The 21,579-nt window shown below is 38.1% G+C and overlaps 6 protein-coding genes across 9 annotated transcripts; 4 read left to right on the plus strand and 2 right to left on the minus strand.

Moving 5' to 3' along the window:
- Positions 1 to 42: 42 nt before the first annotated feature.
- LOC127565053 (FERM domain-containing protein 5) lies at positions 43 to 3,176 on the minus strand. 2 transcript variants are annotated; one of them, XM_052002062.1, is made up of 9 exons: positions 3,134 to 3,176; positions 2,910 to 3,073; positions 2,567 to 2,671; positions 2,448 to 2,490; positions 2,212 to 2,385; positions 1,755 to 2,134; positions 1,589 to 1,677; positions 1,311 to 1,528; positions 43 to 1,251 (listed from the first exon to the last, which is right to left on the minus strand). In XM_052002062.1, exons 2-9 carry the CDS (start codon positions 2,997 to 2,999, stop codon positions 593 to 595), a joined length of 1,758 nt encoding a protein of 585 aa, XP_051858022.1. In that variant the 5' UTR covers positions 3,000 to 3,073; positions 3,134 to 3,176; the 3' UTR covers positions 43 to 592. The 2 variants fall into 2 exon arrangements, with proteins under 2 accessions (XP_051858022.1, XP_051858023.1); XM_052002063.1 differs by lacking the exons at positions 2,910 to 3,073; positions 3,134 to 3,176 and adding an exon at positions 2,764 to 2,823.
- A 736-nt stretch (positions 3,177 to 3,912) lies between these two features.
- LOC127565028 (selenide, water dikinase 2) lies at positions 3,913 to 5,577 on the plus strand. 2 transcript variants are annotated; one of them, XM_052001959.1, is made up of 4 exons: positions 3,913 to 4,166; positions 4,259 to 4,634; positions 4,707 to 4,900; positions 4,970 to 5,562. In XM_052001959.1, exons 1-4 carry the CDS (start codon positions 4,001 to 4,003, stop codon positions 5,350 to 5,352), a joined length of 1,119 nt encoding a protein of 372 aa, XP_051857919.1. In that variant the 5' UTR covers positions 3,913 to 4,000; the 3' UTR covers positions 5,353 to 5,562. The 2 variants fall into 2 exon arrangements, with proteins under 2 accessions (XP_051857919.1, XP_051857920.1); XM_052001960.1 differs by lacking the exons at positions 3,913 to 4,166; positions 4,259 to 4,634 and having other exon boundaries at positions 4,806 to 4,919; positions 4,970 to 5,577.
- Positions 5,578 to 5,726: 149 nt separating this feature from the next.
- LOC127565027 (cullin-associated NEDD8-dissociated protein 1) lies at positions 5,727 to 10,326 on the plus strand. Its single transcript, XM_052001958.1, has 8 exons — positions 5,727 to 5,966; positions 6,046 to 6,429; positions 6,502 to 6,791; positions 6,847 to 7,009; positions 7,168 to 8,526; positions 8,602 to 9,820; positions 9,889 to 10,035; positions 10,106 to 10,326. The coding sequence occupies exons 1-8, from the start codon at positions 5,922 to 5,924 to the stop codon at positions 10,234 to 10,236; spliced, it is 3,738 nt and encodes a 1,245-aa protein (XP_051857918.1). The 5' UTR covers positions 5,727 to 5,921; the 3' UTR covers positions 10,237 to 10,326.
- Positions 10,327 to 10,618: 292 nt separating this feature from the next.
- Positions 10,619 to 11,788, minus strand: LOC127565029 (ATP-dependent Clp protease proteolytic subunit). Its single transcript, XM_052001961.1, has 3 exons — positions 11,566 to 11,788; positions 11,082 to 11,507; positions 10,619 to 11,018 (listed from the first exon to the last, which is right to left on the minus strand). Exons 1-3 carry the CDS (start codon positions 11,605 to 11,607, stop codon positions 10,713 to 10,715), a joined length of 774 nt encoding a protein of 257 aa, XP_051857921.1. The 5' UTR covers positions 11,608 to 11,788; the 3' UTR covers positions 10,619 to 10,712.
- A 728-nt stretch (positions 11,789 to 12,516) lies between these two features.
- Positions 12,517 to 14,652, plus strand: LOC127565030 (uncharacterized). Its single transcript, XM_052001962.1, has 7 exons — positions 12,517 to 12,554; positions 12,868 to 12,904; positions 12,963 to 13,198; positions 13,259 to 13,395; positions 13,466 to 13,740; positions 13,803 to 14,302; positions 14,381 to 14,652. Exons 3-7 carry the CDS (start codon positions 13,061 to 13,063, stop codon positions 14,483 to 14,485), a joined length of 1,155 nt encoding a protein of 384 aa, XP_051857922.1. The 5' UTR covers positions 12,517 to 12,554; positions 12,868 to 12,904; positions 12,963 to 13,060; the 3' UTR covers positions 14,486 to 14,652.
- A 3,397-nt stretch (positions 14,653 to 18,049) lies between these two features.
- Positions 18,050 to 21,529, plus strand: LOC127565171 (P protein-like). Of its 2 annotated transcripts, XR_007954555.1 has the most exons (3): positions 18,265 to 18,431; positions 18,493 to 21,165; positions 21,225 to 21,528. XR_007954555.1 is itself a non-coding variant. In XM_052002506.1 (2 exons), exon 2 carries the CDS (start codon positions 18,505 to 18,507, stop codon positions 20,689 to 20,691), a length of 2,187 nt encoding a protein of 728 aa, XP_051858466.1. In that variant the 5' UTR covers positions 18,050 to 18,228; positions 18,493 to 18,504; the 3' UTR covers positions 20,692 to 21,529. The 2 variants fall into 2 exon arrangements, 1 of the variants encoding a protein (XP_051858466.1); XM_052002506.1 differs by lacking the exon at positions 18,265 to 18,431 and adding an exon at positions 18,050 to 18,228 and having other exon boundaries at positions 18,493 to 21,529.
- Positions 21,530 to 21,579: the final 50 nt, after the last annotated feature.

The following is a 21,579-nucleotide window of genomic DNA, read 5'->3' on the forward strand; positions in this document are numbered from 1 at the left end:
AATAAACTTTAACATAATGAAAATATTTTGTATTTGGCTCAAAATATTTATTTTCAATATAGTGATCGAAATCGTACAATAATCCGTAATCATATAGCTGCTATTAGAACAGTTTATTACACTTACTTATTGATGATATATACATCAAAATTATATAATAAATAATAAAAGATGAGATTATGAAATAAATGTGGCTCCTATTATACGATTTTTTTGTACTTAAGAATTGCACAGTTAAAAAACCTAATTGTAAGTTTCTTTTATTTATTGATATTAGATGCTATTTTTCTAGAAAATAAGCCAAACTTCTGTAGTATAGTATAGCAGCTATATGATATGTTTCGAAATGTGCAAATAACACCAATTACACAATTGGCGATTTGTGGAAAATCAATTGGCGAAAATGAATTGTAAAATTTGTGTTGCTTAAGAAAATGTTATAAGGAATTATTGAAATATCTGGAATGCGGATTGGTAGAAATGGTAGTAATTAATATAAAATTAAGTAAGAAGATTTATAATATTACCAAAAGGGGATTTAAATAAAAAAATGTCGTCACAATTAAATTAAATTATTTCAGAATTATTGGTATTAAGCTTTCCGACCGAATTTTTCCAATACAAAATCTTTTAATGGTTGATAATACTGATACCGCAAACTAAGCATTTCGGGAGAGTTTCGAACACGCTCAAATATTTCCAACTCGGATTCCATTATAAGGATTGCAGTGCCGGTCATCGCGATTATTACAAAAATAACAGATGGTATAAAGGCATGTAATAAATGGAATTTTCTTAAGCTTTTGCCACTGTTGGAGTTGGAGTGAGTGCGTGAAAATGGTCCTATATGTTTCCCACTGGAAATACCGACGGAAGAGCTCGAATTTAAGGCGGGATTGGGCAGTGCATAGTACTGCTTAGACGAATAGTAAAGGTGCTGCTTAGAATCAGTATGATTGCCACGCGGCTTGCCAGCAACATCATAGCCACTAGCTGTAAGTCCACTCTCAGTCGAAGAATGCTCAATGGAGTCTCTGAATGCATAGCCAGGCAAATCTGTTCCCATGTGATTTAGTCGATCGATATTCGAGGAACGTAGACGAGCCTCTTCGCAAACTGGCTCCAAGCTTGGCACTTGCAAACTCCCATTGACACCTACGTCCTGCCCATGACCTCCGTAGATGAGAATGCTGGGAGCCATGGAGCAACCCAAGGGCTCGGACATCGTAGACCGTGGCAAGCTACTATAACCTATAAAATGAAAAGTGCTTGATAATGCATATTTATCTTTTATGACTGAGATAGTTTACGGATTTGCGCCAAGTCACCCTGTGGACTGGAAGGAGTTGCTGGCACACTGCTTGCCTTCCGCTTACTGGAACTTGAATTCGTCATCTTTTGTTCACGTAAAGCATTGATGCTCTCAGTCAATATCTCGCGTTCAGTTCTGCCAGTATAACGGAACTTGGTGCCCCAGGAAAAGAAACCGCCGCCAGAAACAACTGCAGCATGTTGGCTATTCGGCAATCTGTTGACAATACAAATCCATCAAAACATCTTGCAATCCATCCATTAAAGTTAAGCTTACGTGAAAAAAAGCATTTGTTCGATGGCGCATCGCCAAAGATAACGACATGCAGGTCCTGAAGGGCACTTAAATCCAATAGTATGTTTTTTCTATATTAATAGATTATTATGATATTTATTATTATATGTTATACAAAAATATTTACATCGAATCCGAAATTACTCACCGGTTCCCGACTTGAATCCGTAAAACTCAAATGTGCAATAAACATTTTGCCCTCAAAGTTAATTTTATGCACTTCGTTCCAACGAAAATGCTGAGAGCGTTTACCTGCGACATAAGTGCTGATGCCGGCATGATTAATACCTACGTATAGCAACGAGCCACGATGATCCTTGACGGGATGTGGATCAATGCCATAAGTCTCAAGACCCCGTGCTATACCCATAAACTCATCCATAGCAACTGAGGGATCTTGGCCAGGCTTACGTTTTTTGTGCAGCTCAATGATTTTCTTTTCGAGATTCTCAGTTTGACGCAAGGCCAAGTCAAGGGATGACACATACTCGCCTATGTGAATAACCTCATCATAATCCCCAAGTTCCTCTGCAAACATGTAAGCTCATTAGATATATAATACTTTGCAGGCAAATTATAATAAAATGTGGAACAGCCATTTTTACCCTGAACGATTAATGCTCCCAATGCGGCAGCCTCACCCAACGAACAGTATAATCGACCATGACGTAGGTCCCGTTTCAACTGCTGGAAGAGCATGATTCGGCCATTACCAGTGAGACGAAATGGATCCGCAGGATAGAATTTAACTCGTAGGGAAAAAAGCACTGGGTCTATGTCTGAAAGGAGTTGTATTTAACTAATCTGCAATACATAATAACACATCGATAACGATGTTTACCTTTACATTGTTTTAAGATGGATTTGGCCAAGTCGAGCCAGTGCTATAAAGATCGAAAATGACAGGAACGATTAAGGACTGACAATTGAAAGGAATTCTCTCCTTGCTACAATACTCACCCGTTGTTTTCCTGTATCAACGTAACGTAAACCGAAATAGTCCTTTTCTTTAATATCTAATTGCCTACATATATGGTCGACCAGATAAATGCCTTTATGGAATGGCTACAGCAAGAAAAATTGTCAATGGTATATTTTAATGCAATGTTAACAAAAAGTCATAAATTATTTAATAATGCACTGTAAGTTTAATATACCATAGGGCATGCAAATATTCTTAAAAACTCTTTAACATTGTACATGCTTATTCTGTAAGTTCATCTACATTAATGTATTATTGGTACTTAAAATTATTTAAAGAAAAATTAAAATTAAATTTACTATAGCTACACAGCTTACACACCTGGAATTCACATTCTAAAACGTCTGAATCGTCAAGTAGTCGAACAGTGCACTTATACACAACATTACATTCGTTTTTGCTTTTGAACATTTTATTGTTGCTCCAATATTATCGACTTTTGCAAAAACGTCATAAAAAGCTCTGGGCGATCAAAATTGGATTTCCTTATTATATTATATTAATATGTGAGTAGTCTTCATTTCATTGTTTTGGAGATTTTATACCATAAATAGCTAGTTTCTAATGATTTATAAAATTTGTTTGCCGACAATGTCAGTGTCCTTTATCGTCCTTCGCTTTTTCCCGTTAAGGGTGTTAAGGGTGATTTTTTTTTGTATTGGTTGGAGACAACAAACACAATAAAAGCGCAAAATATGGACAAATTTCATAAACTGTTTAATATCGGATTTATAATTTTTTAAGTGATTACCAATTTTTTTAAATCACTTTTGTAAGTTAACAAGTTATTGAATACAATTTTCTTTTTAATTAGAGTTAATATTACATGTGCAATTAAACTATAAAAACAAAAGTTATTCCTAATCAAAACAATGCTCAATTTTAAAAATATTAATTTAACTCTTGCAATTTTCATTTCAATTTCAATTTTCATCATTGTATCATCAATTTTGTTATGCTTTTTTCCAGAGTTCATATTTTAGCAAATTTAATTTTTTGTTAAGAAACGATATCGCAAATTGAGTAACAACATACCGATATACGAATTACATACATCAATGTTTTTTCATGTAAATGTGGTGGAAAATTGAACAATAGCTTTATCGCCTATGAAAAGAATTGTTTTTTTTTTTTTATTCAATTAAACATCGATTAATATAAAATATCGATCGCTGGTATTAAACTGTTACTTAATAAACGCGCTACTATATACATATACCATTGGAAATTTGTTGGGTCTCTGTGGAAGTGTAACCAGGTGGCAAGTTTCGGGATTTCTTTATTTTGGTATATCAAATTGGCGTGTAAAGATATATTTTTGATTGTCGACACACCCTGTTTTCTCTCTACATCTTATCGTAAAATAGAGATTGATTGAAGATCACTATTTATTTGTTAAAATATACTTTGAAATGTTTCAACCCGAGGATTATGGTCTAGATGTCGACTTTAGACTTACGACGTTTTCCACACTACGAGGGTGAGGTTGTAAAATCCCCGAAGAGAAGCTTTTGGAATATCTCAGGGGAACAGAAATAGTATCTACTAATACAGGCACAAACAATGACGACTTTATTGGTGAGTTATAGAAATATATTTATTTTATTTTTTTTTTTTGCATTTTAAATATTTTACTTCGTTGCTATAATATATTATTTTGAAATTTGTAGGATCTGGAATGGATTGCGCGGTTATTCCTCTTTCACGGCACAAGGAACTATCTTTAGTTCAAACTGTAGATTTCTTTTATCCGCTTGTTGACGATCCTATAATAATGGGGCAAATTGCTGTGGCCAATGTTTTAAGTGACATATATGCTGTGGGAGTTACTGACATTGATAAATTGGAAATGCTTATAAGTGCGCCCTCCAATCTAAGTGAAAAGCAGCGTGACATTGTGGTGCCTTTAATTATGAAAGGATTCCAAAGAGCTTCAGAAAACAGCGGTTGCTATGGAAATATTATAGTCAAGAATATCGTTGTTAATCCTTGGTGCATTGTAGGAGGAATCGCCACTTCAGTTTGCCATAAGCAAGACATTATTTTGTAAGAATGTGTGATTTAACTTATAACTTAAACTCACTACATGTATGATCTTAATTTAATTTACATATGAAGACCATCCAATGGGCAAGCTGGCGATGTTTTGGTTTTAACAAAACCCCTTGGAACGCAATTAGCAACGAGCGCGTTGATTTGGCAAAATGAGAAAAATGATAAATATGAAAAGATTTTATCAGCGTTAACTGACGGCGATATAAACGACTCTTTTCAAATAGCAATTTCATCAATGAAGTATTTAAACCGAAATGGTGAGAGTTTTGACGGCATGTATGTACATAAGTAACTTAATATTTACCTACGTAATATGTATCTTTTAGCTGCTCTGTTGATGCATAAATATGAAGCACACGCTGCAACGGATGTGACCGGATTTGGTCTTTTGGGTCACGCCAAGAACCTTGCTCAATTCCAGAGGTCACCGCTCTTGTTTAAAATTCATACATTACCCATTATTAAGAATATACTGAGAATTAGTCAGCTGGTTGGACAAAGTTCCAAATTAATCGCTGGAAAGGCAGTTGAGACTTCTGGCGGACTTCTCATTTGTCTGCGACCGGATGCAGCTGAAGAATTTTGCAAAGAGTTTGATATAATTACAAATGGATCACAAAAGGCATTTCAAATAGGCGAACTTCAAAATGCGGATAAATCGACTGCGATATTGTCTGAAGATGTCAAGTGCATTGAGGTTACACTTTGAAAAAGAGTTTTAACATACTGAAATGAATATTCAACTTATGATTATTATTTCGTAAAGGCTTTTAAGCTGGGAAATATTATGAAATGTTTCATATGTAAATATGTAATTTTTGATATTCATTTCAGTGTCACAACTTGAAATTCAAAATAAACCTCTGTGATTTACATTGTATGATTAAAAGTTGATAGTTGAATCTATTATGATTGCCCTATTTAAATTTTAATTATTTTCTAAAACCATTGAATCTTGCAGCCATCTCTAATAAGATGTTATTTAACAGAAGTCTGTTAATGTAAAAGTATGACCATTTTGCAAGAGCTATCGATAGAGCTTCACAATTGCTGTCGAATACATTATCGTATATATATATCGATATCATTTTACTTGTGCATTTTCCAGTTCCAGTTTCAACACGCAAAATTTTGTGCCGGAAAAAAAATTAAATAGAGTTTTCATTGTCTAAGACATAAAGAATTTGTAAGTCGCTCACAAAATCATTAAATCGGCAACTGTGTACAAAATTTCAGATAATTAACCACATACTGCTTACACCACAAGAACCATAGATCATGGCGTCGCATCAATATCACCAAATTGCAAATTTGCTGGAAAAAGTATGTATAGATGAGAACTCATCTTAAATGTGAAGTTCGATTAAAATGAGAGTTTATTAATACTATTTGGGTTTTGTAGATGACGTCCACGGACAAAGATTTTCGATTCATGGCCACAAACGATTTAATGACTGAGTTGCAAAAAGACAGTATAATACTGGATGACGAGTCGGAGAAAAAAGTGGTGCGCATGGTTCTCAAATTGCTCGAAGACAAAAACGGTGAAGTGCAGAATTTGGCAGTGAAGTGTTTGGGGCCGTTGGTCAACAAAGTAAAAGAAAATCAAGTGGAGACAATTGTGGACTCGCTCTGCGGCAACATGATGTCGAATGTGGAACAACTGCGCGACATCTCAAGCATTGGCCTCAAGACCGTCATTGCCGAGTTGCCGCAGTCATCGAATTCCCTTGCGCCTAATGTCTGTCAGCGTATAACTGGCAAATTGAGCATTGCCATTGAGAAGGTGCGTCTTAACCTTACTTGAATTGCTGCTTATGAATGAATCAACACAACCCTCTTCCTTGCATTCTTGTAGGAAGACGTTTCGGTCAAGTTAGAGTCCCTGGACATATTGTCCGATTTGCTGTCGCGCTTTGGCGAGTTTTTGGTTCCATTTCACAACACAATATTGAAGGCTCTAATGCCTCAATTGGCTTCACCTCGCCAGGCTGTACGCAAACGAACTATTGTTGCGCTCTCAGTGCTGCTAATTCAGGCAAATAGTAATGCCTATAATGGTGTGGTCGATCACTTGCTGGAAGGACTCGAAAATCCTCAAAATCCTGGAGCCATTCGAACCTATATTCAATGTTTGGCTTCAATTTGGTATGTTACTGTTTCGTTATATCTGGTATCCAAATAATGGTTTGTTCTCATTCAGCCGTCAAGCTGGACATCGTCTCTGTAACCATATCGATCGCTCGATGCTGCTACTCAAGCAATATAGCCAGCGTGATGATGATGAGCTCCGAGAATTCTGCTTGCAGGCCTGTGAAGCGTTTGTGCTGCGTTGTCCGGATGCTATAAATCCACACATTCCTATGGTAAAGAATTTACATTAAATATGGTTTTAGTTAATTTATTGGAATATTTCTAATTAATCGTGATATAATAGAATCGATCAGTGAGTCGCAACTTATTACGTATAATAATCTTAAGATTCGATATAATTCCTGTTACTCTCATAATTTTTTTTATCTAGATCCTTGAACTATGCCTTAAGTATGTAACATACGATCCCAACTACAACTATGAGGCCGACGACGGTGATACAGGGGTTGCTATGGATACTGAAGAGGATGAATACGTCGACAGCGAGGAATATAGCGATGATGATGATATGAGTTGGAAAGTTCGACGTGCTGCTGCTAAATGTTTGGAAGTTTTGATTGCAACTCGTCAGGAGTTAATTGAAGAATTCTATCGTACGTTGAGTCCAGCTCTAATTGCTCGATTCAAGGAGCGTGAGGAGAATGTCAAATCGGACATATTTCATGCATATGTTGCATTGTTAAGAAACACACGTCCTGCTGATGATATGGCTCATGATCCCGACTCCATGGATCAAATTTCGGGTCCTACTTTATTGCTAATAGAGCAGTTACCTCAAATTATCAAATCAATTCAACCATTGATGCGTGAGAAATCAATGAAAACGCGTCAGGACTGTTTCTTATTGCTTCGTGAGCTCTTGAACTCTCTACCCGGTGCCCTTGGGCCGCATCTGGAGAGCATTGTGCCTGGCATAAGCTATTCGTTAAACGACAAGAGTTCCACAAGCAATATGAAAATCGAGTCGCTGGGCTTCCTCTGCTCATTGCTTCAGGGTCATCAACCACAAGTATTCCATCCACATATCTCACTGCTTGTGCCACTGGTGGTTACATCGGTCTTTGATCCCTTCTATAAGATTGCTACTGAGGCGCTGTTGGTGCTGCAACAACTTGTGAAAGTTGTACGTCCATTGGGAACTAATGCTATTAAATCGGACTTTGATGTGACCCCATTCGTCACTCAGGTGTATTCGTGTACCTTGCAGAAACTAAAAGTAACCGATGTTGATCAAGAGGTTAAGGAGCGTGCCATTGCGTGCATGGGTCAAATTATTGCCAATATGGGTGATTTACTCAAAAGCGAGTTGGCAGTCTGCCTGCCCATCTTTATGGAGCGTTTGAAAAACGAAGTGACGCGCCTTAGCAGTGTTAAGGCTCTCACCATGATTGCCGCATCGCCATTGCGTATTGACTTGTCACCCATTCTCCACGAAGTGTTGCCCACTTTGGGCACTTTTCTGCGAAAGAATCATCGCGCATTAAAACTACACTCGCTGGACCTCATCAACAAGATTGTGATCAACTACTCCTCTAATTTTGAACCCAATGTGCTTCAGACTGCTATTGTGGAAATTCCTGGACTAATTTCGGACTCCGATTTACACGTTGCTCAATACTCATTAACTTTATTAAGTACAACAGCACGTCGCCAGCCGCAGGCATTAGTTGGAATACACGAGAAATTTTTGCCATCTGTATTATTATTGGTTCGCTCGCCATTGTTGCAGGTAAGCTAATATATATTATATGCATATATTAAATATCTAGCTATATAAACTTAAATTTTATATGTGATATTATAGGGAAGCGCTTTGCAATGCACTTTGGAGCTGTTCCAAGCTTTGGTTCAGGCCCAATTATCTGGATTGGATTATCACTCACTGGTGTCAAAGCTAATGGAACCCGTTTTAACTGGTAGTGATCCAGCGGGCAAGAATCCCAGCGAGCAGTTACAGCTGCACAAGCAGGCATATCATTCATCGGCAAAGTGTATTGCGGCCTTAACTCAGCAATGCCCGCAGGTCGCAACTCCATTGGCCACTCAACTGATGGCTGAGTTGCAGAAACGCGATAACAAGGATACACAAATAATCTTCTGTTTGCTTACAATTGGCGAAATCGGCAGACACTTTGATTTAAGCAGTATCCAAGTGCTGCCGCAAACAATCATTGAATGCTTTGGTGCCACCTCTGAGGATGTTAAAGCAGCTGCTTCGCATGCTCTTGGGGCCGTATCTGTGGGCAGTTTGCAAACATATTTGCCGCTTATCTTAAAGGAGATTGAGGCACAGCCCAAGCGGCAGTATCTTCTGCTGCACTCATTGAAAGAGGTCATATCATCTCTGTCGGTTACACCTAATGGCCTGTCTCAATTGTTGCCATCGGTGCCTTCGATTTGGACACAACTCTTTAAGCATTGTGAATGTTCAGAGGAAGGATCACGTAACGTTGTTGCCGAATGCCTAGGCAAACTTGTGCTCGTGAATCCGGAAGAATTACTACCGCAATTGCAACAAGCTTTGCGATCGGAGAGCGCTACCATGCGCACTGTGGTTGTGTCTTCGGTCAAATTCACAATATCTGATCAGCCGCAACCAATTGATTTGCTACTCAAGCAAAGCATTGGCGAGTTTTTATTCGCTTTACGCGATCCAGAACCACAAGTGCGTCGCGTAGCTCTAGTTGCATTCAATTCGGCAGTACACAACAAACCGAGTTTGGTGCGCGATCTATTACCAACGCTTTTACCATGGCTATATTCAGAGACAAAAGTTAAAAGTGAACTCATACGCGAAGTGGAAATGGGACCATTTAAGCATACTGTTGACGATGGTCTTGATATACGAAAAGCTGCATTCGAATGCATGTATACGCTACTTGAACAGGGTCTGGAAAGGGTGGACGTAATGCAATTCATGGATCATGTTCAGGCTGGCCTCTGTGATCATTATGACATCAAAATGCTGACGTACCTAATGACAGCGCGACTTGCTGTACTATGTCCCGATAAAGTTTTGCTAAGTATGTAAAAATCTAGCTCATTTATCTGAACATTAAAATGCTAACACATTGGATTTGTTTCTATATAGGATTGGATCAGTTTGTTCAGCAATTGCGCGATACTTGCACACACAAGGTAAAGGCCAATTCGGTTAAGCAGGAGTATGAGAAGCAAGATGAACTGAAGCGTTCCGCTCTACGAGCGGTGTCTGCCCTCTCGCAAATACCCAAAGCAAGTAAGTAATCCGAATTAATAAATAATAATGTACGATACTAAACAGAAATAATTTAATGTTTTCCTTATAGATAAAAATCAGCAGTTATTAGACTTCTTAAAGTCGATAAAAGAAACTCCAGAACTGTGTAAAATTTATGAATATGTGCAAAAGGATTCCATTACCGGCAATTCAGACATTATTGCCATGGACCAAACTTAAATGTGTATTGAACGAGCGCTGATCTTTAAATACTAATTTTATTGATATAAAGTAATAAGAATTTGTGAACACAAAAAAAAAAAAGAAAAATGTATCTTCTTCTGATACAGCCATTAGTTGTAAACGAAGCAATAAAATCAGTTTTATTACTTCGCTTATCATAAGCACAAGCATTTCAGCTAATGGATATCTACACGCGGAAAAATACATTGAAATTGTAAAATTGACATCGTCTTAAGGCATTTGAGCATATATACCATACTTCGATATCGTTTTGAAGGTATGCATGCGTGTACATTTAAAGACGTTTTATTGATTTTGATCGTATTGCGTAGTATGAAATGAATAGCATTTAAATAAAGTTTTTCATGAAAACGGAACGTTGTAAATTTCGATTATCTGAATTTATTTTTCCTATTAATTACGTTTTACAATTTGAAATCCAAGAATCTGTTATATAAAATGCTGCTGCGAGCCTAACTCGACTGTTTTGATCTGCGCTTTTCCTTTTCGGCCTCATCGTCAGACTTGACCAATTTGCCTGTTGGCAGATTGCCATCGGAGGTTGGACCGCTGTCCGAAACTGTCTCTGGGGGGTGCTCAAGCACATGATCAATTATGCCTAGGGTCTTTGCCTCTTCTGGGGTCATAAAGTGGTCTCGTTCCATACGAGAGCACATCTCATCATATGAGTTCTTTGCGTGTTTCACATATATGGTTGTAAGTTGGCGTTTTATTTTGATGATTTCCTCCGCATGAATAAGTATGTCAGTTGCTTGACCCTGTAAAATAAATGCAGGTCATAGATAAGTGCTTTAACTTACACAATAGCAAAACAATCATACTTGAGCACCTCCTGACGGCTGATGTATCATGATGCGCGCATTTGGCAAAGAGTAACGCATTCCAGGTGCGCCAGCTGCCAGCAAGAGCGATCCCATGGAACATGCTTGACCCACACACCATGTCGCAATAGGCGGCTTTACATACTGCATCGTATCATAGATGGCCAAGCCTGCGGTCACCACGCCACCAGGAGAGTTGATGTACAAATGGATGGGTTTGTTCACGTTCTCCGACTGCAAGAATAGCAGCTGGGCAACCACCGTTGAACTGATGTCATCAGTAATGTTGCCCATCAGGCAGATGATTCGCTCTTTGAGAAGACGTGAGAATATGTCGTAAGCGCGCTCTCCTCGTCCCGTTTGTTCGACAACCATGGGTATCAAATTGATTCCCCTCACTGATGGGGTATGTGAACCGCATTTTGCCTAATACATTCAATAACCAATTATTAACAATTTCAACGTTTAATTTGTTATCACTTACGGATAAGTTTCGGAATAGTAAGCTGCCGGCGTTCTTCAGCATGATTGTGATACCCAGTGTGTTTATTGTTGTTGAACTGAACCGCAATTTTACGCAAAACAGCTGTTCTGTGAGGACGAGATGTATTTGTTCCCTAGGCACTAAAAATCATAGCTTCACCTAAATAATTTTTTTCCAAATACTACTTGCTTGCTTAACTTAAATTATTTCATAACAAAATAATACATACGTATGCGACCAAGCAAAATAACAATTGTTTTCACTACTATCGTTGTGTAATCGAATATAGATTTATCGATGTGTGCAATTCATTTGATTGTCACGCGAATATGACAAAAAATAAGTATTTTATTGCATAGTCACTGGCTATTGGCCTCTGCTCAGATAATGTTATTTGAATTACCTTATATCTTTAATATTTTTTTATCTGGTTTTTTACAAAAAAAATCATAATAATAATAATAATAAAAAAGGGAAAATTTTGAATGTGCGCGCTGCTCAATTTAAGCTGCTTTAAATTTAAACAATCGTTGGGTAATTAATTGTAAATTTTTAAGCTATTAATAAATTTAAAAAGATAAAGAAGATAAATGTAGATAATGTAGAGTGGTGGGATAGCTGTCGAACAAAAATAAATATATTGTTTTTTATAAAGCAGATGTTATAGGAAATGTATACATTTATCACATATTTGGACCACTTATATTATATGTACATTTTATTTGTATTAAATATTAATATATTTTCTACCATTAGATTGTAAACTTTTGTATCTTCCAATTGTTTTGGCCACCACTGTAAGCCGGCTGATTGCTATTATGTTTGTATGTATTACACTTATTGCTGCTACTAATAAGAACGATTCGGTCAATATGAATCGTTGTTACACAAATGTATGTATGGATATGTATGCATGTATATGCTATGTAGGTATGCGTGCGAATATTTAGTACGTCTATTGCACTAGAATTCACGCAGCCAAGATCAAGGTAATTGCATCGTCCCAACTCCACTCTAGTTTCATTCTGCAATTTTCTTTCAAGCCGTTTGGATGTGATATTGAGCGTGATTTAAATATTAAAGAGTGTTCCGCTTTTATTCAACTTGCAGCTTAATATATCCAATAAACGAAAACGTTATTCTAATTTATGAAAATAACGGTCTTGCAATATGAAAATCTACGAATTTTACATATTGTTCGTAAGTGCCTTGATTTAAATATAAACAAGTTGTGTAATTAGTTTAAGTTGTTAAATTACTCTACAGTACTCTTAAGTGTTTTTTTGTTTTTTTTTTTAATAGATTTGCCCTATACTTTGCTTTGGCCAAGACTATGAAGGTAATTGTAAAGGAATCATAATAAGAAATCGTTTAAATATGGTCTATCCCTTTATTAGTCGCTGATGTGCAGTGTACCTTCTCTTCTGTTGGGTCTGATATTCAAGATCTTATAACAGCAACACTGAAAAGGCCAGTTGGGTTTAAGGGTGTTCCCATGTTTGCTGACGATCGGAACGGTGTAAGGGACTCGAGTCCCCATTGCATTATATCCAGGGATACCAGCGATGTGGATGAACGGACTTATAGTCTGAGGATTAACGATTTTACACGTTGCGGAGTACTGAAGAGGAATGTATGTAAACTATAAATGTTAATTATATTTAATCTGAATACGATGGTGTGATTAAATCAGGGGTTTGTTCATGTGCGTATATGGTTTCCACAATTCCCTGGCGTTGTAATGCAATCGGATCAGGAGCTTATCATTATGTGTAAACCACCAGAGTCAACAATAATTGAAAATAAAGCTGCAGGATTCGCTGGATCATTGTCAGTATCGTCATTTAGTAGACCTATGCAATATTAATGTAAAGTCTTACAAGAAATATTCTCTTTGTAGTCCCCATGGAGCCAGAGTATCTGGTGTAGTCGAAGAGATGCCAAATAGATTGGAATACGAGGTGGCGTTATATAAGGAGGCACCACCAATAGCACGCGTCAGCGGTACCAATAATCCCGTTAGCTCATCAAACGATCCGCCCTTATCGGTGTCCAGTGAGCAGACCGTGGACCAAGCGGTGCCATTGGGCACTAAGCTGCAGCTGCGAGCTCGCATTAGTCAATCTGTGTGGAAGTATGTAAAGTTAATGGAGGTGACGGTGTCGCCAGATCCAGGTACAACATGATAACTTCAATCTTAAAAATATCTTGACATAATTCTCGAATCGCTTATGTAGAGAATCCACATGCTCATGGTGCAGTTTCGTTGGTGCATCATGGATGCCGCAATCGAGAATTAGCTACCATTATACCACACCAGCCGGCCAAGTATCGGGACAGACCTAACGAAGTGTTCCTCGACTTCGAGGCATTTCTCTTGAGCTCGATGAAAGAGAAAGCGACTCTTTGGATACACTCGCAGATCAAAGCCTGCCTTGACATGGCCGATTGTACACCTGATTTCTGTGTCGATCTATATGAACCCTCTGGCCATGGACGTCGACGGCGACGACAAGTAGAATCCACAACTCCGATACAACAACGTTACATCAGTATGAACAACAACAACAACACATCAGAATTCAAGCGATTCAAAGAGAACATCGAATACACCGTTATAATGCCGGGACAGGTCGATAAAAAGGTGGGACTCTTAATCGATTTGACGCAACATTGCCGTGGCGCCCTCCTCATTAGCTCGTTTTTTATATTTCTGATCACGTTTTGCTTCACAATGGTAAGTGCAAAGCAAGTGTGATTACATCGTCTTACATATCTTGATCATCCTCTTCTCTCTCTTTCTTTCTTCTTATAGAGCTGTATTCTAGCTTATCGTGTTCAAGCCGATAAAAAAATGAGATCACTTCAGTTCAGTTCTGGGTTCAACACAGGTTACGCCGGTCGAGCTGTGGTTCAATAGACCCCACGACCTACACGCACTACACTCTCTCTTTATGGGATGGCCTTTTTGCATTTACAATTGATGTGAACGAACCATGCATTTAATATTTTGTGTACCTTACCATTATTTATATATCTGTAGCATCAATTCATTACGAGTATATTTCATTTTGGATTATATAAAGAATAAAATTCTAGCTTAAAATGTAGAACAAAATTGCGTAAAATCAGACGTTTTAATTTGTTCGTTAGTTTAGGTTTAGGTTTTCTTTTATATACAAAACCCAGATCATTATTATCTTGCTTTTGCACACATACAATTTTACAGCATAAGACTTAATTATATTAGTCAGTTATTGAAATACAAATCTATATACAATAATTTTATCGAATATAGATTTTGCACATTATTTAATTATATTCAGTTAATTCGAACTAATGTTCGAAAACAAAATAATACACATTAGCAATTTACCATTGGTTTCATTAATTTAATGGCTTTACTGTTGAAGCTGCTACTAACATATTATTCACTTATTTCATTAATATTGAATATTATCTGCGAAAAAACACGCAAACGTTCGAAGTGCTGGAGAACAATAAGTGGCGATAAATGGACAACAATAAAACTGTCCAAAATGTCACTAGCTGGCGTTTTTAGCCAGTAATGGTAAACCACTAAGCTGAAAATGTCAGAGCCAAAGCCAAAAGTCCAAAACCCAAAGCCTTGGCAAAAAGCTGCCTTAATTGATTCATACTAATCTCAGTTGGCAGCCGCCCCAACATTGCAATCAGAATGGTCAATAAGTTGTTTCGCCCAGCCATTAAATAATCTATTTAAAGAGCACACACCCACACAATCATACACACACACCATAATCAGTTCTATGTTACACCTTAAATCACACGTTTGCTATTTAGAATACAACGTTTCAACCTGCAGCAAGAAATACAATCATATCTGTCTGTAAGAAATCCAATTAAATTACCATTATCTAAAGTTAAGATATTGATTTAAGTCACTTTGTGCTGCACCATTAATTAGAAAAGTTTTCGGTGGCGCAAGAAACTGCATAAAAAGAATATTTGTTGCCAAGAATAATAACCGCTATGAATACTCTTAACATTTAAAAGTTCCATTTGTTTGAAAGTAACAGAATTGCAAGTCCTTGTTTTGGTTTTTTTTTTTTAACTTTTTCCCCAATAATGGCATATGAATAATACTTACTTGTTTACAAAAATTGTTTGGATGAATATTCCAGCTAGGACTTTATTTTCTTATCTGCAAACTAAAGCGTTAATACACAGAAAAACAAAAACTCGGTCAAATTTGCCAAAAGCTTTTACGGAAACTTTTCGAAAATTGTTACTTTTTATTTGATTTGTATGAAGGTTGGTAAGGGGAATAAGGTTTAAATGTCCATTGTGCAATACGCATTACGTATGGTGTTGGGCTAACCGGGCGTATGATTAATGCGTCCGAGGCTCACGTTGGCCTCAATGAAAATCAATTAATTAAGTAAGCGCAACGGCAAAAAAAAAAAAAACGAAAGACACGCGTTTGTACTCATGAATGAATCAACGAACAAGCGAATGAATGAGTGTAATGACTCTTTCATCAGGCAACCAAGCGTGAATAAAGCATTAAATGCCAGACATTCAGCTATTCAGTAGGTCGGTTTGGCTGGGAAAGGGAAAGTCAGGTGAATAGGAAGAAAAAAGACAGTGACAGAGGCAGAAACAGAGACAGACATTGTAGAGGTTTCGCAGGGAATCCAAAGCGAGGCAGCTGCATAAATTTCCATTTAGACAAATGTGACAAACGGAAATTGCAATCGGCATTCTGCTGCGCTCTCAACAAGCATTTCAACATCCTGTGCAGGAGCAACAGCAATGGGAGCAGCTCGTGCGACAGTCAAGGAATTCACCAAGGACTTGGCCGAATGTTGTTCACTTTATTGGCGTTCCCCATTCCCCATTCCCCGGAATTGCAGCGAATCGCTTTAATAAATGATGAACACGTTGAAGCATATTGAAATGTAATTCATAACGGAGCAGCAGCAACAACGGCAGTGGCAGTTGGCAGTTGGCACTCGTGCGATGTGTGCTCGGGCCAAAGCAAATGATGATGAATTACGTGCCTGGCGGTGCCACATGTATAAGTCATGTTGCATGAGAGCTCTGCTGCTCTGCACTCGCGTCCTTATCGCATGCTGATTCAATTATAAGCCAGGCCGACTTGCATATAATTAACTTATGAGAGACAGATGAAGGCATCTCGAATTTGAATCGGCATTGATCGACTGTCATACATCCTATAATCAATTCGGTGTGGATACTTTTGGTTATGACAATATTGGTAATTTCTCTAGAAATGTATTTAGTTTAACTTTGATTATATTATTCATTAATGCATTTTTTCCGTGCACACTTTTTTTGTCATTGCTAAACTATGACTTTTTTATTTAATCGAGAGATTGAATTTATCTCAATCTAAAATGAAATTTTAATAATAAATTTAAATTTAATAATTCTAAAAATTTTAAAATATATAATTTTAACATACATATTTGGTGAACATATGACAATAATAATTGATTTTTGCTAAGGAATTCGTCCCAAACGAGAATTTTAAGAGCTCAGAGAAGCTGGGTCCAGTGAATTGAGATAATCAAAAAAAAAAATTGGTGCCCATTGCTTTGAATCGTTTGCTCATTTTTTCTCAGGTAAAATTTTTTTTTTGCCCACCCTTAGTTTCAAACTTATGAAAAATTTTTTTTCAAATTTTTTTTTACGGAAATCGCTTTAAAATCGTTTGCCCATGTTTGCCCATCTTTTAGATTTTCAAAAAAATTTTTGGTTTTCAAAATTTTGAATTTTGAAAAATTTTGACATTTTTTCGGCATGAATGACTCAAAATCGATCGCCCACACCACACAAATTATGAAAACTAAAACTCTACAACGGTAGCCTCAAGTTTTCTCAACTCTGCTCATGTCTCAGAATTTCAAAGTTTTGAAAAATATGAAGGTTTTCCACTTTTTGGATTGTCCATACAAATTTATCGTTTGCCCAAGTTTCAAAGTCTCAAAATTTGCCAAATTTCAAAATTTTTCAAATTTTTTTTACTTTTTCAGACTGCCTATTCGCTATTTTCGTTTGCCCACCCTTTAGAATTTCAAAATGTTGCCCTATGGGTATAACAAATTTTTCATAATTTCGAAGCTAAGGGTGGACAAAAAAAATGTTACCGGGCAAACATGGGCAAACGATTTAAAGAAATGGGCACCAATTTTTTTTTGATTATCTCAATTCACTGGACCCAACTTCTCTGAGCTGGCTTTTTCCCATTCGCTAAGTTTTATTTGCCGTTCCATTTTTCCGAGAAGTAATTGGTGCGAAATGATTGAAAAAATACTTGCAATGCAAATAAATTCTTATAAAACCACTACTTTATTATAATCCCCTCCTAAAAATCAATTATAATCAACTCGTCGACCCCTTCCCCATAATGTATGTTATATGGACAGCTCCTATATTTTATTCAGCTTAATATCTATAAGCAGCAACATAATGGAATCAACAACGCCAACTAGGTTAAAGTAAAAAAATGTTGACATATGTATATGTTTTTTGTTTAGCGTGATTTTAAATTATTGTTATTATTATTTTCTTATAAAACAAATTATTGGAGTCGTAAACAGTCGAAGGACAAACACATTATAAGAAGTGAATCGGAGATCTCGATCTATGGCCTGATTGGTAGGTGAAACTATAACACATCAACAACGCCAACTAGGTTAAAGTAAAAAAATGTTGACATATGTATATGTTTTTTGTTTAGCGTGATTTTAAATTATTGTTATTATTATTTTCTTATAAAACAAATTATTGGAGTCGTAAACAGTCGAAGGACAAACACATTATAAGAAGTGAATCGGAGATCTCGATCTATGGCCTGATTGGTAGGTGAAACTATAACATATTATATACTGATCATAATGTTACTGCTGCATCTTTCCGCAGGATTTACTTCATATGGCCTCACATGCACCCCATGCTTCCCAGGCACGCCGATCATTCTACACTCACGACGAGGATGACAATCTCACCGATGAGCAACGCACTCGACGGGCGCGGCTCCATCGCGTATTAGTGATCATAAAGATCACAATATTTGTCTTGATATGGATATTCTTTTCAATATTTATGATAATAACCCCACCCTATGAGCCACACGAGATTGTTGTGTCACTTGATCCAAATGAGTTGCGATCCGTCGATTTGGCCGAGAAACCAACGGGAAAATATATTTACGTCAAGCTCAAGGGTAAAATCGATGAGGATGCCACATATCGGTCGAATAGAGCTGGGAAGAACCAATCGTATGTGATTGTCAGTGCTGCCACCTTTGATAGTGGCACAAACAGGACCTTATGGTCAGCCAAAGACTGGAAGGTTTACCTCGATGACTCGGAAAAGTATAAGGTCGCTACGGTGAAAAATAGTTTTAAAATTGAGGGCTTCGACTCAAAGTCCTTGCGGGCGATGGATACGCACCATGATGAATTCGAAGAGGGAGCCGAAGAAAGAGTTATGCGGGCAAGTGGCGGATCGGATAGTCCACTAAAGGTGTCCCTTCTCAATACGGACGACAAACCAACGGCACTCTCAGTGACTGCAAATCCCAATCCTTTGGACGTGAGCCTGGGTGTAATGTACGCAATGCTGCTACTGTGCTTCCTGTACGTGCTAATCATTTTCGATATTGCGGATCGGACATTTGCCGCTCTGCTCGCGGCGACAACTGGCATCGGGATCCTCTGCATGCTTGGTGAGCGACCTTCACTCGAGCAAATTATTTCATGGATCGACATGGACACTCTTATGTTGCTCTTTGGAATGATGATCATGGTGGCCGTGCTCGCCGAGACTGGCGTGTTTGATTATATGTCCGTGTTCGCCTATCACCTGTCCAAGGGACAGCCGTGGGTGCTCATCTTTCTACTCTGCATGCTCACTGTAATGCTGTCCGCTTTTCTCGATAATGTCACTATCATCATGCTGATGGTGCCCGTCATCATTCGCCTCACCGAGTGCATGGGTCTGCGCACCACGACGGTCCTCATAACTGTTGCCCTCTTCTCGAATATCGGAGGAGCTCTGACACCCGTCGGCGATCCACCCAATGTGATTATAGCGACGAATCAATATGTCGTTGCCGAGGGTGTCGATTTCATCACCTTCGTGGCGCACATGTTTCCCGGAGTATTCTTCAGCATTGTTGTCGCTTGGATCTTCATATTCGTGGTGCTGAGACATCGACTCTTTGTAGGCAGCGACGAGCAGATGCGGGAGTCCATCAAGAATCTAACGAAGACGGCTGCCAAGTTTAATGAACCCAGGCCCAGTGAAGAGAAGATGCGTCGCGACATTTTGCAGCGGATCGAAGAGCTCAAGGAGCAGTATCGTCGCAAGGAGGTTGCGAAAACATTCGGTCTGCAGCCCGCCTCGAATTTTATCGAAACGCTCGCAGAAATGGAAGCCAGGTACAAAATTAGAAACAAGCCATTGTTAATCAAATGTTGCATTGCCTTGGTATTTGCCGTGATCCTCTTTTTAATGCATTCGTTGCCCTTTATGCGTGGTGTGACTCTGGCCTGGGCTGCGATGCTGGCTGCGATGCTACTCTTAATTTTGGCCAACAAGCCAGACATGGATGCAGTGCTTGATCATGTGGAATGGTCCACGTTGCTCTTCTTTGCCGGCCTTTTTGTTCTTGTGGAAGTCGTTTCCGAGCTGGGTCTCATCGATTGGGTGGGTGACAAGACCATCTCGATGATCCAAAGTGTGGGCAATGAGCATCGTGTGGTTACAGCAATCATGTTGGTGTTGTGGATCAGCGCAGTGTTCTCAGCCTTTGTCGACAACATCCCCATTGTGACAATGATGCTCAAGTTGGCCATCAAGCTGAGTACCAATGATGAACTAAATCTGCCACTAATGCCACTGATTTGGGCCATTTCAATGGGCGTGTGCTTCGGTGGCAATGGAACTCTGATTGCCGCCTCGTCCAATGTGGTAGCAGCTGGTATTGCCAATCAACATGGATATAAAATCACGTTCATGGAGTTCTTTATATATGGTTTTCCAGTGATGCTGCTCAGCGATGTCGTTGCTACCATCTATCTGCTGATAGCCCATGGTTTGTTCACTTGGCATTAAATGCTCGATGAGAAAACGGTCATTCAACCCGAGTGGACTTTGTGTTCTGTGTGCCTTCTGTGCCTTGTGTGCTCTGCGACCAGCTGCCAGTTGAGCTGCTCTGACAGGCGAATTTCCTCATTTTGCATCTGCTGTCAGCTGGCCGACGAAACTTTTGCGCGCCTCAAGGAGCAAGGCTCCTCCTGATAAACTTTATTATTTCGCTGAAAACTTTTTAATGACAAAATCAAATCGAAATCGCACGCCCACAGAATGTGGTAATCAAGGGAATTTGAAAAGAAATGGCAAGCACAAGAGGACAAAAATTGTAACGGAGCGGAGGCCGTAACGGAACTTCCCAAAAATGCTAATGGAATAAGGCTGATAATTGCAATAATAGATAATTGGATCTTTATTAATGCAATAGCAATGCGTTAAAAGTGTTAAACATGCCCACTTGTCCATAATGATTAATTTGAGTTCATTACCTAACAGGTATCCTGCTGCCCAATACGCCCAAGTAGCATAATTAAAATTCGTGTCTTTGTTCCCAGAGCTCCTTGGCAACAACTGCTCATAAAGTGAAGGATGCATCAGTTCAGCATGTCAATCCTATGTCTCAAACTTATCAGTCCAGTCGGAAATATTTGTGTCACATTCAGCTGAAAATTAACGCCCTTGATTGTTTGAGAGACCGGCACTATGGTAATACAACAGAAAAATAAATTGCAACCACTAAGTAAATAAAAGACAAACTAAGAATACTTAAAGTAGGTAAATAAATCAGAAGTAAATTATAAATAGAAAAATGCTTTGTATATAATTAAAAGAATATAAATACAAGATCACAAGAATATCGTTTGTGGATATTGATTTTATCGTCTTTTTTTTAGTCACTATACCGTTAGC

This window comes from Drosophila albomicans, chromosome 2L (assembly GCF_009650485.2).
Source record: "Drosophila albomicans strain 15112-1751.03 chromosome 2L, ASM965048v2, whole genome shotgun sequence".
NCBI classification, from domain to species: Eukaryota; Metazoa; Arthropoda; class Insecta; order Diptera; family Drosophilidae; genus Drosophila; species Drosophila albomicans.